At 36.6% G+C, this 19,603-nt stretch overlaps 1 protein-coding gene across 1 annotated transcript in view; it reads left to right on the top strand.

The window, feature by feature from the left end:
* Nucleotides 1-19,603, top strand: part of LOC121422762 (sacsin-like) — a 47,005-nt gene that overhangs the window by 5,381 nt on the left and 22,021 nt on the right. The window contains exons 2-3 of the mRNA XM_041617942.1: nucleotides 9,481-9,511; nucleotides 10,471-10,553. Coding sequence (XP_041473876.1) covers nucleotides 9,481-9,511; nucleotides 10,471-10,553 — 114 coding nt within the window. The remainder of the gene's footprint in view (nucleotides 1-9,480; nucleotides 9,512-10,470; nucleotides 10,554-19,603) is intronic.

Here is a 19,603-nt window from a genome sequence, read left to right as displayed (position 1 = left end):
AAATTGATTTGAAGATATTTTTACCTTTTTAAGTTGTTTCCTTGCCCAACAAATTTCGAAGAGTGCATTGCATTCCACTTTCACACACACCGAGGCCATCGTGACGATATTTGCATACACTGAGATGTGATTTACATGAAATGGCATAGGCTTGATTTTCACTTTGTTAACCTTGGGAAAAGTGTGGAGAAACAAGTCTTAAATGAAAAATGAAATATAACCCCACTTTAAAATGATATAAACCTAGTGAAAAAAATGTTGGAGATGTCTGATATAAACCTTTGTTCAGATTCATTTATGTCCTCAGATCCATGCAGCTAACATAAAAAGGGTAAAGGTTGTATTTACTATGTGTCGTAGGGTAAGTTTGATTTCCCCTTGACACAGCGTGAAAACGAGCATTTCTGCGCAAACAGATTTCTGCACTGTAAAAACTGCGGTGTTAAAACTGACACAAATTGGTGTTAATAGAGGACCACACCCTGAGGTGTTAAAATTACACCCTAGAGATTAAACATAACACTAAAGAGTGTCAATGTAACAACAAAAGGTGTTGTAATAACACCTATAGGTGTAAATCTAACAACACCAATTTAACACCGGTGTAAAATAACTGGTGTGGTCCTCTATGTACACCGGTTAACACCACAATTTTAGCTGTGTGTGAGCTTTACAAAAATGGACAGTGCTCACTCAAGTGTAATATTCTGTCAAACTTTTACTTTCATTGGATAGATGAGACCCAAACCCAAGATAATATGTGACACAATGACCCACATGTTGTATATTTTTTAATTCCCAGGGCTTTTTCAAAGTGTAAACCTTTTTTTTTATATGCACTGTATAAAGACGTTTTTCTGAACATCATGTCAAATCTTAAGTTTTTGTATAAAAAGTCATATTTTTGCTCACTCGTTTTGGTTTCTCGCAACTTTGTACAACTTTTACCCTCATACGCCATGTTTTGGCTCCCTCAATTTTTTTTAGCTCATTATGCTACTGCACACAATTTAAAGGAAGAGCATCCTGGGTAACAGTGCGCCCCCCCCCCCCACCGATTCCACCTTTTGATTTTGATGTGCACTTTGTAGAAGGTTGCTCTGCGGGATGATGACCTAGGCATGACAATGTTGCAATCACATTAGATGTACTTTAAACTATTTCGCAATGACAAAGTTTTAGTAGTAATGACAATGAGGAAGTTTGCGCAATTACCGTCCAAAATGTATTTGCTATCAAAATGGTTAGGATACTATGAGTATGAAATAGAGTTTGAATGTTGTGACATTCAAACATTGTGCATTTCCCCCCCCCCCCAAAAAAAAAAAGATAAATAAATAAGTAGATAAAATGAATAGACAAAATAAAATAAATACATTTAAAAAAATCCGTAACGTATTTTTAAACCAAAATGCTCTCAAGACAGTAACTTCAGGAATGACCTAAAAATCCAACTAATAGGGCTGTGGGGGGGGGGTGCTGTCAAATGTTATAAGATTGTCACCATGCTAGCATGCTAGCACCAAACAAGTAATTGCTTTGTACAAAAACAAGTTTTTTTGTCACGTTTTGCCACCCTAAATTACTGTATGTTTCATATAATATAACAATGATACACTTATGCCATGGTCACATTTGAGTCGAAAACAGCCGTTTTAACATTTTTTTGTCCAAATACATATAGGTGGTTTGAATCAAAATTGATAAAACGGCTGTTTCGACTCGCCGTACGGTCGCCGTAGAACAAATGTGTCCATGGTATTAATGTATATTGTTCTCTTCATCCATTTCTTTCACAATATATACACAAAAAAAGTAAGTCCCCCCTAAATGGAATTGCTGTAACTTTTGAACGGAGTTATTTTAAGATATGATATTTCGTAGGTGGTTTTCTACACTCATTAAGCAACTCCTGGGAAAAATGAGACTGATCAGTTGAGTCATGCATGAGTAATTAAAGATTGAATTAAAAATGACCATTTTTGAAAGTCACAAGAGTAGTTTTTCAGATTGTGCAAATACAAAGTTGGGCAAAAATTGTTTTTAGGTGAATTTTATGTTGTTATGCTGTTTTACTATTCAGTATTTAGTCACTCCACACACAATTTTGATATCGTATGTTCATGGTTGAGTGAGCACAATATCGCAGGTGCCGCGGAAGCGGGGTGGGGGCCGACTTTTTTCCAAAAGCATGTACGAAAATGTAAAAATGACCATACGATTGTGATTTTTTGCATGGTCAGCCCCTCCCCTCCCCACTTTTGGCTCAGCCCCTCCCCCACACTTTGAATACCGTTCCGCGGCCCCTGTTTTGTGACGTATCATCAGAGGGTTTGGTAGTATCCTCTACAACTTCTTAGGTCATATTAAAATTTGAAAATGTTGGTGGCTCCCCCGATTATAGGCCCCTCCCCCATTATTAAATTCGGGATCCACCACTAATTTTTCCATAAATTAAACTGATCATGAGAAATTGTTAAGACAAGAATACATTTGTGCAGTATAAAGAGTATTCACTCCTAAGTTTTCGAATGTGCTCACTCAACCATGAAAATGTTAAAAGTTCGGAAAGTGTGTGGTGATAGAAATGATGGATGATTAAAACAACAGCAATTAAAATCACATTTGAAACTAACTTTGCATTCGCCTTATTACCCTTTAAAATGATTATGTGACATTGAAAATACCCATTTACCCACTTTGATGCGTGCTCACTCATCCGTAAATAAACAAATCGATTTCATTTTTGCACAGAATTCTGCCCATAGGTTGATAAACATTACTGCCAAATGACATTGCTAAAGACAGCCTTGAAAAAAGTTCCACCATATTGAATAAGGGGTTACTTATTCTTCAACATATGCACCCATAATGTACACAAGTCTATGAGAGAGGAAGTCAAAATTTTAACAAATATGAAATAAGGGGTTTGTTTCATGGACAGTTTTTGTTACTTCTGCCAACAGTTATTTCATGAAACTTCGCACGTGGCTTCAGAGTAACACTATCCAAAAGGCGCGCACACCAAAATAACAATTCGATGCTGCACAGAGTGGGGCCAAGGCCTTGAACTTTCTTCTCATTTGCATAATTTTCGAATATTGTGTGCTCACTGATGCATTAAACATCGGGATTTTAATAAAAATCATATCAAATGAACCATGCAAGGAGGTTTGTGACAGATATCCATAGTTACAAATTGCATTTTATCCAATAACGTAAAAACGAGCTAATCACATTCCACATGTTCATTCAAGTGTGAATGTTTAATTAAACGCCTTTGAATCATTAAAGCATGTTAATTGGTCTTGAACATAACGAAAAAGTTGATAAAAGATCAGTTTCAGTTACCAAAATGAAACAATACTTGCCTATGATATTTTCATTAAATGTTCATTGAACCGTGAAACGATGAATATTGTTGAAGATACTCTTCCCTAAAATAAATGTTATCATATTCATTTTTGTTGATGAAAATGAGTAAAAAAAAAATCAAATTAAAGCAAATTTGAACTTGTGTTTATTCAACCGTGAAATTTAGCCAAAAAAATTGTATCGTCTTTTAGAAAGTATCTTTTACAAGCCTTCTGACTATTTTTCATGATGAGAATGTGGAATCAGTTCCAATAAAATGGAATCAAATTCATGATTTTTGGCTTGTGACTTTTGAAAAGTGACATTTTTGCCTTCTGACGATGCTCACTGAAGCATGACGTAAAATACGTCCATACCATTTACTCAGAGGGTAGCTTATGTAATTACCTACACGCTCATGTAGAAATATATCAAAAACTCGCATTGGTTCGGAAATTATTGATGTTTGTTCAAGGGGGACTTACTTTTTTGTTGTGTATAGTACCAGTCAAAAGTTCGGGTACCAGTCATGGCGTAATTTCCTTCAGCAAGAAATTTATCCACATTGTGCTGCACTCGACCCAGGTGAGGTGAATGGGTACCCGGCAGGATTAATTCCTTGAATGCATGAGCGCTGAGAGGCAGCTCCAGCTAAAGCCGGGGTAATAATAATAATAACAACGCGCCTCGGAATAGAATATTTCTAGATAGATGGCGCTATATAAATGCCTATTATTATTATTATTATTATTACACCTCTAATAAGAACTTATTTCACTTATTTCGGATGTGTAGTGATTAACTTAATGGATGAGCCTGCGCCTATAGATGTTTTAACAGATACTGTATATGGCGCAATATAACCATGATAAATGCTGTGGATCATCATCACTATTTACAATCATTTACAATTTATTCACTTATGCTCTTCAAACACAGTGACAATTTAGTATCAAAATAAAAGGTAATTATCAGGCTTCAAACTGACTTAATTTTGAAGATGAAAGATGGTTTCGGAAAGCACTCCGGCGTTTCCAAGGCCCCCTCTCTCTCTGAAACTGTCAATTTAAGTCAAATGAGGAATTATGTCATTTTGTGTGTTTGGTGTCGACTCTGCATTTCATAACATTTCATTGGTTTTAGTGAAGAATCTATCGATATTAATTGATCAGTAAACAACAAACATCACTTCTGAAGTAAAGTAAGATTTCCGAGAAATGAAATAATTGAGCAATTTCATATTTTCAAAGCTCACCGGTGAAAGGTCTCTTGGTTTTTTTTTTCATTTTTCTTCTTACATCTTTGATAATTCAATTATACCATTAAAATTAATCTGGAAGTTAAGCATATTTTTTCAATGAATACAAAATAATAAAAGAGAAAACAATTGTGATTATTGAAATTGAGATGAGCTACCCTTTTAAATCGCATGATTGTGAAAACAACCCCTTTTACGTGCTTAATGGCAGTGTCCCTCTGCCACCCACCCCCCCCCACCCGTTTCTACCTTTGATATTGATGTGCAAATTGTAGACATTTTTTGCGGAATGATGGCCTAGGCATTATAATGTTGCAATCCTGATATGTATATTGATGTATTTCGCAATGACATATAGTTCCGCAGTATGACAGTACGGAAAGTTGCGCAATTACCGTCCAAAATTGCTGTCGAAATGGGCTGGGTACTCTGAAATTAAATGTGGATATTGTGACGTCAAATGCGTGAGTGGCGATCCTGAGAAGTAGGGGGAGGGGGCGTTTCTTCATCGGATTTCTTAGTTCGTGCTCCATTACAGGCTATTCTATCACCCAATAGCTTTCAGATACGATTATTTACAAAATTAATTATGCTACTTAAACAAGACAGTCGGCACCAAATAATACAAGTAGAAAGCGTGTTGGTCGCGTTGGTGGTACGAATGACTGATATAGTTGCGTATTATATATAAAGTTGCGCCGATCTACTTTTTCAGGGGCTGCGGAACCGGGGGAGGGGCTTCATTCCCCCGCTTTTTTCCCAAATTGAAACTGTGTACACAAACGTAGAAATGACCATGCAATTGTAATTTTTGGCATGGTCAGTCCCCCCCCCCCCCCCTACTTTCAAAACCGTTCAGCGGCACCTGTTTTTTTTTATTATTTCTTAATATTATCCTTTGCTATTTGTTTGTCTCGGGATGCCACGAGCCAATATGTAACATGAAGGCAAAATATATTCATTCAACCCACGCATTCTTTTTTTTTTATTTGATATTGCTGATTGACCTAGGTGTTTGAATATGATTGGCCATCTAACATTAATTATAGGAAGGGCAACTATTAAAACTTCCTTTCCCCGAATTTGGAACTATACCTTTGACTGGCGGAAGAATTACTGCAACTTTACTGTTTCAGGCGATGAATTTGATCCCGACAGGGGATGTCTTCATAAATGTCGATTCATTTAAAAAAAAATGAGCTGGTAGAGGTACGCTTTTCTGGTCGGATATAGAAGGTCAGATATATTATATCCTATCCACTGGTAGTAAATATTCAACCCTCTACTTAAAACTTTATTTTTTAATGAATTTTCAACAGTGCCCTATTAAGACAGGAGTCTATTTGAAATGTTTTACGCACGTGATCCCTTAGGCATGTTGCGGAGGGGGGAGGGGGGGAGGGTGACATTTTCGTAAAGGCTCTTCACCGTCTTTTTCTTCTTTCCATTTCATCGTTATCTTTCATCTCTTTCCACCCCTCCTCTCTTTGTCTCTTTTAATTTTTTTTTGCAGGGGGATTTCCCCCTTGACCCCCATCTCTAGTCTTGCGACTGTTCCCTCACCTACGCCTGGCCATGGTCTATAACCGCCAAGACCTTTTTCTTTCCTGTAACACATGCATGTACGCATGTAAGAATAAGTCAACTATAATTTCTTCATTTCCAAGGGGATCCACGCTTTACAAGCTTTACTTTTTAGTGGATCCCCCTCATTTCCATTTATGCTCAATATTATACTGTTTTTTCTCTTTTACGAAGTAAGAATACCCTTCTTTAAAATTGTACTTGATTTGTATTGCTTTATATTAAGTTTGTTTTATGTTTTGAATGGAAATGAAATAAAAAGAATTGAATTGAAAAAAAAATTGAGAATAGATTGTTAAAGGTTGACACCACCCAAACAACAATAAATTTATTTGAACAAAAAGCGAAAACCTAAACAAGCATAACTCTTGAATATCATTAAAAACGGGTGTAAAACAAGAGAGTTCTGATCGACATTTTGAAATTTAGCTTAATTTCACAAACCGTTGTTTACACATCCTGGTCGCGATGCAAATGAGGAAAACCGATGACGTCACGCACGCACTATTTCTTAGTTTTGTATAATAATTGTACATGAACCAAGTTCGTGAAAATTAAAAATGAGGGTAATGAAGTATTTTTGAATATCCTACTGAGTTTCAGATCGCATGGCAAAGGTCAATCTTCTTTGGCCAAATTAGGGGTATTTGTTGAATTACCATCATGACTTTAAAAGCTTATGGATCTAGTCCATACAACTTGGACAAAAGAGTAAACAAGTATCACTAAACATCCAGTGCGAGTTTCAAGTCATTTGGCCAAATCAAAGGTCATTTAACCCTAAATAGACTGGGCTATTTCGACGCCTAAGAAGACTGGGGGGCTTGTGATCTCGGCCGTCGATCGGGCGATCGCGACGAAAATTGGCACGCGCGTTACCCATGGCATAATTTACAAAACTATATTATCAAATTCTGCGAAAAATCTCATTTCTCATTAATTATGCTAATTTATGCGTCAAATCATAAGTTTGCTCTAATTAATAAAATAATGCCCCTAAAATGCTAATTTTTGTTTCACATACTCATCTGCTCAAATCTATTTTTCAAATATTTCAGCATCACATTTACTTACTTATGTATTTTATTGTTTTCTAAATTTCTTTGTATTTCTTTGTTTTTCGACTTTTTTTTGTTTTTTTCAGTGGAAATTGTTGGGGACTTTATTTTGACCATAAAGAAGATAAAGTTAATTGAATTTAAGCAGTAAAAGGAAAAATAATGATACATTTTATGAATTTGGCTAAAAACACTGTTTGAATTGGATTTGTACAAAAATTCACGTTTTTGAGTAATTTTGGGTCTGCATGCACTTACAAAATGTTGCGTAATTTCGAAACCGCATACCCGGGGGTCACAATTTTGGTCTCAAAATGAAAAATGAAATACGGGACAATCAACAAAAAAGATCAACAAAGAAGGCTACACATAGTGTAACACTTGTGAAATTTATAAAGAATTGGAAGGGAGGGTGAACGAAAGAATGAAGGAGAGAAAGAAAAGACGAAGGAAAAGAGATGAATTGAGAAAAAAGAAAAAATAAGGGGAAAATGAAGGAAAAATTGTAAAAAATAATAAAAGTTAGAATAAAAGGATGAAAAAAAAGAATATGAAGAGCGAAAAAAGTTTTCGTCATTCTTTGAATTGATTACAGAAAGAAAGAAAAAGAAAGGAATGGAAGAAGAATACATGGGTGAAAGACAAAATAAGAATAGAAAGAAAAAAAGAAAGAAAAAGGAGGAGGAAAGAAAGAATGAAGGAAAGAAAATTGTTTCCTCCATTCTTTGAAAGAAAGAAAGAAAACAGTAAGGGAGGGAAGTGATGAATTAAGGGAGGGAGGGAGAGAAAGAATAAGGGAAAGAATTAGAAGGGAAAATAAAATAAATGAAAGAAAGGAGGAAAGAGAGGGAAGTGAGGAGGGAATGAAAACATAATAGGAGAAAGAATTAAAAGAAAAGGGAAAGAAAGGGAGGGGGAGAAAAAAAAGTTAAAAAAAAAGAATGAAGGAAATTCAAAAAGGGAAATTTGATAAAGACGGGTAAGGAAAAGGAGGAAAGAAAGAAAATGAACACAGAGAGAAAGGATCAGGGAAGTTCTTCAAGCTCGTCAGGGGGGCAATAAAGGTCTACAAGCTCGTCAGGGGGGGCAAAAAAGGTCTTTCAAGCTCGTCAGGGGGGCAGGGATACGTCCTTTGCATGGGTTGTGGCTCGTCAGGGGGGCAGACTGCCCCCCCCCGTAGGTACGCTAGTGGCAAGCAGGAAGGATAGAAAAGAAAGAAAGAGGAAAAAAGTTCAAACTTCAAGCAAAAAATATCCAATCATCGAACAAAACTCATGATATTTGGTGTTTTTCAAATATATTTTTAAACCATTTAAAACATATTTTAGAAACGAATAAAAATTTCAAAGTGATTTTTTTTTACTTGAAAATTAGATGAAACATCGCGGAATCATGCAACAAGATTCAAAACGAAAGCTGAAACAACTAGATCTAGTTATGAAAACTCAATAACTTGTTCCTCCGATTACCAATCTCCGATCTCCAAATCAGTAATCTGAGAACCTATAATATAATTATACATATTTCCCGTCAATTTTGTGATTATTTTGGTATGTTTGGTGGAGAGAATCTGCTCCGATCCTACATGCCTAGCTCACTAGTAGCCTGTCACACCATAGAGCTTAAAGCTCCATGGGCACAAGATGGCAGGAGGCCAGTTCGTTTGTGATGTATTGCATGGGTTAGCAAGAAAATCACCGCAAAACTTGCAAAAGTTTATTCATCGATTTTATTGTTGTCTTTGTCTCTGCTTCGTCATCTGTTGGCTATATTTTGATGAAAATTCGTCATTTTTAAATACATTTTGTTCAATATTCTGAAATACGGGACAAATAGGCGTCCCGGGAAGGGTTTGTCGGGACGCCGGGACAAAGAAGCAAAATACGGGACAATCCCGGGAAATACGGGACGTCTGGTCACCCTGGTATTATCTGCCAAAAATGAAAATACCTAGACTCGCAGGAAGTATGTATTACTTTATTTCGTATTTACTCTTACCATGCATGCGAATATCGAACAGACGCAAATACACATTTTATTACTAAATGCAAACGAAACGTAAGGCCCTATAGCTAGTATGAATTCATTATTTCAATAACAATTCCTAATTTGATGAAAATTCGTTTACATACAACAACGCCTTTGTTCTTCATATCATATGCCAATTGAAACAGATGGATCGATTTTCTATTATTTTTTCCTTTCTTTTTGTCTTCCTTCATACAGGCGACACAGGGAGAGGGAGAAGACAATGACCGTAAGTATAAAACTTATTTTATCATAAAAAGTAAATTGTTTTATAGAAACAAAGTGCATTGTGTTTCAAACCCCAGACAAATCTAATGCGACAGTAAATTCTTTACTGCCCTTGCACGCGCGCGTGTGTGGTGTTGTGAGGGTGTGTGTGTGTGTCTGTGTGTCTGTGTAGGCAAGGGGGAGAGCCAGGGGCCGGGGTGGATCGGGGTGCATGGACGTGCGTGCGTGAGAGAGAGAGGATGCGGGATGTGCGTGTGTGCAATCGCCAATAACCGTAGGCGCAAGAATGAGATGGGTTTGATATATAATTACATGTCTCCCTCTTTTAATTTGCCAAAGAAATGCTGCTTAATTTGGAAAAGTGAAATTAATGGAAATCTTGTATGGAAAAAGGTGTTTTTTAAGCGATTGAGGTAAGGTAATATTTCCATTTTTATTCGGAGTTTTGACTGGAAACAGTGTATTACGGGAGATCTTCATGTCATGCCAAAGAGTTTTGAAATGAGATGGATTAACAACAAACAGAATCCCTTTTAATGATGTGTGGGTGTGTAGGGGTGAGTGTGGTGTGTGGGCGTATCTATGTGAGGAATGATGGTTGGTGTCTTTCTGCATGCGCGGAAGTTACTGTTTTCACACTTTATTTCATTATTCACCCTGTAACTTGGTGCATCTGAGATTTTACGACCTTCTGCAGATGGTCTCATAGTCAGCCATGGATGCAAAAGATCCGTATGAAAATTGTGCAAAATGAGCAGTGGGAATCACCCTATCAGGACATATCAATAAGTCAAGGACTAAATCTTCATACTTAAGACAATACAACTTCAAAAGGAAGAGACATTTTATTTTCTGACTCACTGTGTATAACCATCACCATGATCACTAGGTTACACAATGTGTTAAAATCCTAAAAGTTCACATATTCTTTTTTGTCGGTTTCTTTCTCTTTTCTCCCAGGCAAGTTTGGGATATCTGTTCCACCGTTAGTAGAATATCTAAAGGGCATTTTACGAGAATATAGTGATGGTCAAATATTGAAGGTGAGCAACTCAATAATTTCGGTGTAGTTGTATAGACCTTGCTGGGAGCGTTTCATGAAAGGACTTGTCAGACATTTCATCTAACAAGTCCCATTCTATTTGACAGTAACCAATGCTTCTCAGCTATTCGCAGTGAAGAAAAGTTGTCAGGTCTGACAGCTTTGTCAGACAAAAATGTTGATGAAACGCTCCCCATATAAGCTTCACTCATTGATCTTTTATTTAAAAGTTATTGTTGATCATTTCAATTTATTATTATTTTTTTATCTCTCCCTCTTTCCATCATACATTGTTGTACGCACTATTTGCTCGGTACTCGGTAACTCATGCCCGCCTTCCTGCTCACTTCTCCCTCTCTCGTTTTCTTCCCGTTTTCTTTCCTACTTCTTTTCTCCTTTCCTAGCCCTCTTATCTTTGCAGGGGCGGATCCAGCCTTCGCCAATAGGGGGGGGGGGGGCCCGGAATTTTTTTCTCAGCCATATTTTCCCCGATCGGCCACTCGAATATGATATTAGCTAGGATTTTTGGTTTCTTTAAAGGGGTAGTCCTATTAGTCACTTCTTAGCTTTATTATTATGAATAAACATAAATATATAATACCATAATCCTTATTTATATAATGCGAGCGCGAAGCCCGAGCTATTTTTTTTGGGGGGCAATCTTATGTACTTTTTTCTAAAAGTTTTGAACATTCTGGGCAATCCTGAAAAAAGATGTGTATGCAAGTGAATAAATATTACGAACGTGAAGCGCGAGCAGAAATGAACTGATGGAAAAGGTACTGTTAAGGACTTGCTTGCAGTTAGCCATGAAGACGTTACATATTTTTAAAAATCAAATAATGCGAGCGCGAAGCGCGAGCTGAAATTTTTTTACATTTTTACCTAAGGAATGGAAATTCTAAGCAATTTTTGTAACTTAACAGAATAGGTATATAACTAAACGATTGGTGCGAGTGCGAAGCATGAGCAAACTTTTTCGAGATTTAGTAGACCTACTGAACGAGACACTCTATTCAAGTTTTGTAAATCATGAAAAGGATGAGGAAGTGGGGATCTTCCTTACATGGCGGGCGGAAAATTTTTATATACGTTTTGAGCTGATCGAAAACGTATTTGTTATGGACTGCTTGAACTTAGCCATGAAGACGTTACATATTTCAACACTCAAGTATTGCGAGCGTGAAGCGCGAGCTGAAAATTTTTGACATCTACCTGAATAATGGAAATTTTAAGTATTTTTTGTAATCGTGGAAAGGATAAGACAAAAACTTAACATTATTGATGCGAGCACGAAGAGCGAGCGGAAAAATTCTGGACACTCTATTCATGTTTTGTAAATCATGAAAAGGTTAAGCTATTGGAAATTTTCATACATTAATAATGCGAGCTGCGAGCGCAAAGCGCGAGCAGACAATTTTTTTATATTGTGATCTGAAACTGGCTAATTATTTAAATGGAGAACAAGCTGCGTATCTGAATAAACGTGTGTTTCAGATATCGACCTAGAATTTGGGTATTCTAAATACCTTTTTTTACCATGAAAATCAATAAAGCGAGCGCAAAGCGCGAGCTAAAAATATATGATATTCCGATCTGAAAAGGGGTCATTTTAAGCTCTGTATTGCAAGCACTTTGTGGAAAAATTGTGAGGTGAAAAAGGTTCACAGTTAAAACAGAGCTGATATTTTTCATTATTGTTACTTTGAGTTTTGACATAGGACCGGTATATTCTATAAGGACATTATGTCATCATAAGAAAATGATGACCATCTTCCTATTTCTCTTTCTAAGCATGATAGCGCAAAATCTATTAATATTATGGCCTGCAAACTGGACATTTAAAGCACTTTTGTTATTATGCATAAGATGCATGAGTTAAATATTTATCAATGCGAGCGCAAATCGCGAGCAGAAATTTATGAGTAATTGTCATCAAATGGTGATTTTAAGTAGTTTGTTTTAGAATTAATATTGAGATATACATAACTCACTAATCAAAATCCAAGTGTGCAGCGCTAGCTGATACGTTTTGACAATCTGACCTAAATAGGGATATTTTGAGAACTTCATCGAATACAGGAAAATGATAGGTACCTGACAAATCAAATTTTACGAGCGCGCAGCGCAAGCAGAAATTGTTAATATTCAGACCATAAAACAGAAATATTACACTTTTAAAAAATCAATTTGTAAATAAAACAAAATAATGAAAGTTCAATTTCCCAGCTGAAATAAGTTTTGTATATTGATTTCAGAATTTGATATTTTAAGGTCTAAATTGAGCAAGATATCACCTAAAAGGCAATGCGAGCGCAAAACGCGAGCGAAAATTTTATATCCCGACATGAAAGATTAAAAAAAAAATTTCCAAGTCTTCCCCTTATCTTATTTTATTCACTCATCTTCCTCCTCTTATGCTTGCCTTCTTTTCTCCTCTCTTTTCCCCCTTTTTTTTGCTCCGCCAATAGGGGGGGGGGGGCCGGGCCCCTCGGGCCCCCCCCCTGAATCCGCCTATGTCTTTGTATTGTATTTTGTGTATTGTATATATTTGTCCATAGGCGTATCCCGCCACAAGCATGTGCTTCTAGGGACATACGCCTTCCTCTGTACACATAAGTTGTTTATATTTATATTCTTTATAGAAATTGATTTGAAGTGAATTCTTGTGAACAAAAATGAAGTAATTTTGTAAAATGGAGGAAAATAAATGTTTATTTGAATTGAATTGAATTGATACAGTACGTGAAACATTGCATTGTTTAATCTACGTCAGTTTATGTATAACTATAACAACAAAAACAACCGCCCAAATGTATTTAATTCAATGTTTCCAAAAAAATCAATCCATTCACAACTACTAACAAGGCGATTGGGTGAATTTCATTTACCACTTTTAAGAACTTTGCTGGCTCAGAACACATTTATATATGATGGACCGAAGTTATGGAACTCACTTCATAATGATATAACAAATGCAAAATCTTTGAACTCTTTTAAGAGTCAAAGACTGAATTCAAATTATCTCTATTAAAACCTTATAATATACTCCCAAATTAAGTTTAATTCATCATCTCTGTCAAGTTGTCATTATTACTTTAAAGACTACAATTGAAATATAAAATAATTATTATCCTTTCTTTATCGAAAAAAAAATCTGACACAAGTCCTTCTCAGATGTGCTCATTATTGAACCTCATACATTATTGTGTCTATCCTCTCCTCTATTTTCTCTCATGTCCGCTTATCCGCCTTCCTACCGGTTATTTGTTTGCGGCATCAATCACATTTGTCGTGCATTATATTCTTTCCTGGTCATTTTATATATTTTTTCTCCTTTTATACACATCATTGAATCCAGTTTGCTTGAGTCCACGATGGCATGTGTTCTATATCTACGTACAGCAGCACCCATCTATCTTCTCAGGGCATTCTCCCCTTTTTTCTTCTCGTTTTCTGGGGGGGGGGGTGGGTGGGGAAGGTTGGATATATTTTGGACGGGTTGTTTTGTCCTTTATCAACTATATATTTTTGATAACTTTGTATTTATTTTGTGAGTATTTCCCTCTCTTTTTTTTCTCATTTGATTATCTGTGTTTATATTTTGTTATTTGTTGTGTTATCTATTTTTTGAGGGGCCCACATTGTGCAAGCATTGCTTTTTAGTGGGTCCCTCCATTTCCATCTTAATTTAATTTCTATTGAAAAATAGTATACATATTTGAAACCTACAATGTGTTGCCCAAGTGTTTTGTTTATTCACAACATATGTATTATTATTTTTTTTTTTGCAACGGATGAAAAAATATTTATGTTTACATATGGTATACAATTTGTTTTTGTTTGATGGAAGTGAAATAAATACATTTCAATTGTGTAAATCAACAAATACGTTCTCTCTTTTCATTTAAAAATTCCAATATTTAATCATAAATGAGAAGATTTCTTATATAGTAAAAAGGCTTAATATTGTCTGTTTTATCCTCCAGTTCTTGAACGGCCATTTTGCTTGGCTGCATGATTTCATACGTTTTCTTGATTTAGAGATTACAAAGTCGATTTTCCTTACAATTTGCAGAGGAAAATTGACACTGAGAAGATTCTCAGCGCTTAAAAGAATAAAAAAAAATTTAAAGCCCTTGACCATATTTTACATGTTTTAGTGATAACTGGATCGTAAGTCGTATTTCGCAACCTGTGATCATTTGAATTACAGTTGAATTATAGGGGAAGTGGGGGAGAGGCCAGTCTTCTGGTGATGTTCTTCTTGCTCCTCTTCATCTGCTCATTCGTTTTCCTTCTTGGGGAGCGAGTTGTCCTAGCTCGTTCTAATGGGGGACATCCCGATAGACCGCGGGTCCGATAGACCGCGGGTCCGATAGTCCGCGGGTCCGATAGACCGCGGGTCCGTTAGACCGCGGGTCCGATAGACCGCGGGTCCGATAGTCCGCAGTGCGTGTAAAATTATGATCAGATATATCAAATGTCATCGAGAGGTCCAAAGGTCAAATGATACGAGACCATGGGATTCTATCAGGTGCGGATCCATGGGGGCCGAGGGGAACTCCCCCACCCCAACCCCCAGCTCAAAAAAGAGGGGGAGAAGGGAAAAGGAGAGAATAAAAAGAGAGAGGAAGATGGGAAAAGAAGATAATAGAAAAGAGAGAAAGAGGGGGAAAGAAAAGACAAAGAAAAAGGGAGAACAGGGGGAAAGAAGAGAAAAAAGAGAGGAGGGAAAAGGAAGAGAAGAAAAGAAAGGAGAAAGGAAAAGGAGGAAAAAGAAGAAGAAAAAAAAAGAGGAAGGAAGAGAAGATCGTTTAAGTAGAGAGGAAGATGGGAAGAAAGATAAGAAAAAAGAGAGAGAGTGGAAGGGGGAGAGAAGAAAAATAGATTACAAGAGAAAAAGGGGGAAGGAAAGAAAAAGGGAGAAATAAAGGGGAAAGAGAAAAAAGAGGAAAAGGGAAAAGAAAGGAAAATGGGAAAAGAAGAAGAAAAAATAGGAAGAGAATATTATTGGAAATAAAAGGAAGATGGGAAAAAGGAAAAGAAAAAGGGGCTAAAATTATCCAGTTTCAGATCAGAATATCAATGATTTTCTTCTCGCGCTTTGCGCTCGCATTATTATTGTAGAAAGATACCAAAAATTACCCATCCTTTTTCATGATTGACGAACATGAATCGAATGTCCCATTGGGGGGTTTGAAATCTCATCTTTTTAGATTGGAATATCAAAAATGTTCGGTTTAATCGTTGAAAAATGTATCGTCTTTATGGCTAACTGCAAAATATCCTTAACAGATCCCTTTTCGACCAGGCCATAACTAATATTTATCATTTCTGCTCGCGCTTCGCGCTCGTGGGAATTATCTAGTTACATACGCGTCCTGTTCAGGTTCACAAACATTGCCCAGTATGTTAAATTTTCAGGACAATATACAAGAAATTTCATTTTTAGCTTGCATAGGGCTTATGAGATTAAAACACATTTATGTTGCTTATAAAGTAAGTCCAGGAAATGACTGTTAGGACATGGGCGTTTGCCCCCCCCCCCCCACAAAAAAGAGAGAATCAAGACTAAGAAAAAATAGAGAGAAAAGGAATGGGATAATAATGAAATATACTATTATTTTCCAAACATTATGTCAAAATCTATCACAACCTTGTATTTTTGTAATAAAAGTGTCAACATATTTGCTTGCTCGCTTTGCTCACTGCCAACTTCTTATTAATCTTATGCGATACGCCGAACCGAGCCCCCTGGAAATTGTTGGCTCATTACGGCACTTGGACAAATCAACTTTGAGCGGCCGATATCGGGGAAAATGTGGGTGAAAAAATGGCCCCTCCCCCTATTGGCGGAAGCTGGGTCCGCCCCTGATTTGGGCTTTCAGGATAAAATACAGGGGAAAAAAATCGCGCTTCGCGTTCTCACTATTTATTTAGGCCTTGTGAGATACCTCAATGTGTTTTTCAAGAATAAAATCTCAGATTTTCTTTAACGTCTACCCCCCCCCCATTTCATTTATTTTTTATCTTGGTGCCCTCGCCCCCCCCCCCTGCACCCATGCTGAATGAATACGCCAATGATGAGGATAATTAGTCGAGATTGCATATTCCCAAGAGGTTATCATTAATAATATTGAAGGGTATACTAAAACAACACTACAGCTCCCGTTCACAATATTCTACTAGGGCCTACTCTAGTGAGAAGTTAAACCAAATTGAAACCCCCCAAATCGCTCGTGCTTCGCGCTCCCATTGATATTACATCATGGGCAGAAATCCCAGGGGGGACAGGGGGACGTGTCCCACCTACTCAAAATAGTAGGGGGACACAATATCAAATGTCCCCCTACTACTTTGGTCTTTTAATACATCATTCTAAATCAAAATAAAACATGAATTTTGGGACGAGATGACCTTACTTTGGCGACGATAACCTTGTTTTTTTTGTGCTTGTCATATTTTCCCGCCCCTTGTCCCCATAGGCGGATCCAGGTGGCCGAGCTCCCCCCCCCCTTCTTGGCGGAGCAAAAAAAAGAAAAAAAGGAAAGAAAAAAGGAAAAAAGGAGGAAAAAGAAAGGAGAAAAGAAAGAGAAGGACGACGAGTGCATAAAATAAGATGAGGGGAAGATTTGGAAAATAAAAAGAATCTTTCGTGCCACTATATAAAACTTTCGCTCGCGCTTCGCGCTCGCATTGTCTGTTAGGTGATTTACATATTTTGTTCAATATGGAGTTCGAATATCAAGTTTGGAAGTCAATATACAACACATATTTCACCTCGGAAATCGAACTTTCATTATTTTGTGTAATTTACAAATTAGTTTTTAAAAAGTGCTCTGTAAAAATGTCAGTTTTATGGTTTGAATGTTAACATTTGCTGCTTGCGCTTCGCGCTCGCAAAATTTGATTTATCAGGTACCTATTTTCGTGTATTCCATAAAGTTTTCAAAATATCCCTTTTCTGGTCTGATTGTTAAGACGCATCAGCTAGCGCGCTGCACGCTCGCATTTTGATTGGCGAGTTATATAAATGTTTCAATATTGTTTATACAACAAACTACTTAAAATCCGCCTTTCATGACAGTTTATCAAAAATTATAGCTCGCGATTTGCGCTCGCATTAATGGTTAAAATATATTAACTGATGCATCCTATTCATAATCACAAAAGTGAAATGTCCAGTTTTTATGCCATGATATCAATTTAATTAAATTGTCCCTTTTGTATCATATCGCTCTTAGCAAGAGGAATAGGAAGATAGTCATCATTTTCATAATTATGATGGCATGTCATAAGGATGTCCCAGTCCTATGTCAAAACTCAAAGTAATAATAATATCAGCTCTTTTTTAAGTGCGATCCATATCCAGCTTACAATTTTTCTACAAAGTGCTTGAAATATAAAGCTGAAATTGACTCTTTTTTTCAGATCGGACAATCAAAGTTTCATAGTTTTTACGATTAAAGTTGTATTTAGAATGCCTAGATTCTAGGTCTAAATATGAAACACGCTCGCGCATGTTTATTCAGATACCCAACTTGTTCTCTAATTTAAATCATTATCCAGTTTCAGTTCACAATATCAAAAATTTTCGGCTCGCGCTTTGTGCTCTCATTATTAATGTGGGAAGACCCCATCCTTTTGATGATTTACAAAAGATGAACAGAGTGGCCCACTTTTAGGTCTAAATCTCGATTTTTTTTCTGCTCGCGCTTCGCGCTCGCATCATATAAATGAGGATTGTGATATTATATATTAATTCATAAGAATAAAGCCAAAAAGTGACTAATGAGGACTAACCCGTCGAAGAAACAAACAAAAATAATTATCTTCGAGCTGCCGATTGGGAAAAATATGGCTGAAACAAATTTTCGCCCACCCCCCCCCCCCCCATTGGCGAAAGCTGGAACCGTCCCTGTGTCCCCCCCCTTCCTTTTGGTATTTATGTATTCATGAATTTTTTTCAAGAACACATTAAAAAGTGGTCTTTATTTTTTTTAAATGTGATTATAAGATAATTTAAGTTAGCCTGGCCGGGAGGGAGTGGGTGCAATTTTTCGAAAAGTACACATAAGCGCCAAACATCAGGTTGAACCCCCCCCCCCCCCCTACCTCCCCACGAAATCCTGGATCCGCGCCTGGGTTCTCTAACAACCCAATTAGGGCAATCACCCCCTGACAACTACTTCAAGGAAAATATTATCCCCATATTATTTACCGCCGGGGACTGTTACCCCCCCCCCCCCGGAAATTTAATCTCCAGACAATTACCCCAGATAATTACCCCTAGTACGGAGCTGTGAAAATGCCATCAACGTGACGACATGGCGTGGTATTTTATCTTCATTCATTCATTCATTTATTCAATTTTTCCAACAAAATTAAGAAGCATTAATTACAATAAATAAAATATGACATCAGAAAATACAAATGATAAATATTCAAGTAAACCAAATATATAGAATATGCACCTGATACAGAGGATAATATATCAAAAAAGTTGGAAAAACGGAGTGGTCCACTGAAAAGCAGGGCTTGTAGAGTGTGGACCACTCAAGACGAAAAAAGTATAACAAAAATAACTATATATCTATACAAAATAGATAATGAAATAAAGATATAAATAATAATTATAATAAAGGAAATTAAAATTAAAAGATGAGCAGAGACAAAAAAAGACATGAAGACACACACAAAAAACAAAACAAAAACAAAACACAAAAACAAGAGTAAAAATAAACAAACATTGCTGCACAATCTGCGAAAAACGAAGAAGGGATAAATGGAGAAAGAGAAAGTCAAGGATAGGAGGGGGGGTAGAAGTGTAGTCAATCTGACACCAACACCGAGGGCAACCTGTAGACAGGTAAACAATAAATAAGCAAATAAATTATAGAGGAAAAGAAATCAATGTGAAGTTTTGTAAGATTGTAACAAAATAAATTTTAATTTTCTTTTAAATGAATTAAGAGAAGGGGAAAACTGGATATCAGGGTGAAGAGAGTTCCAAAATTTTGGGCCCCTATATATAAATGTATTTTGGGC

The sequence above is a fragment of the Lytechinus variegatus genome, chromosome 10 (assembly GCF_018143015.1).
Source record: "Lytechinus variegatus isolate NC3 chromosome 10, Lvar_3.0, whole genome shotgun sequence".
Lineage (NCBI taxonomy): Eukaryota > Metazoa > Echinodermata > Echinoidea > Temnopleuroida > Toxopneustidae > Lytechinus > Lytechinus variegatus.
This window is presented reverse-complemented; position numbering and strand designations above follow the sequence as displayed.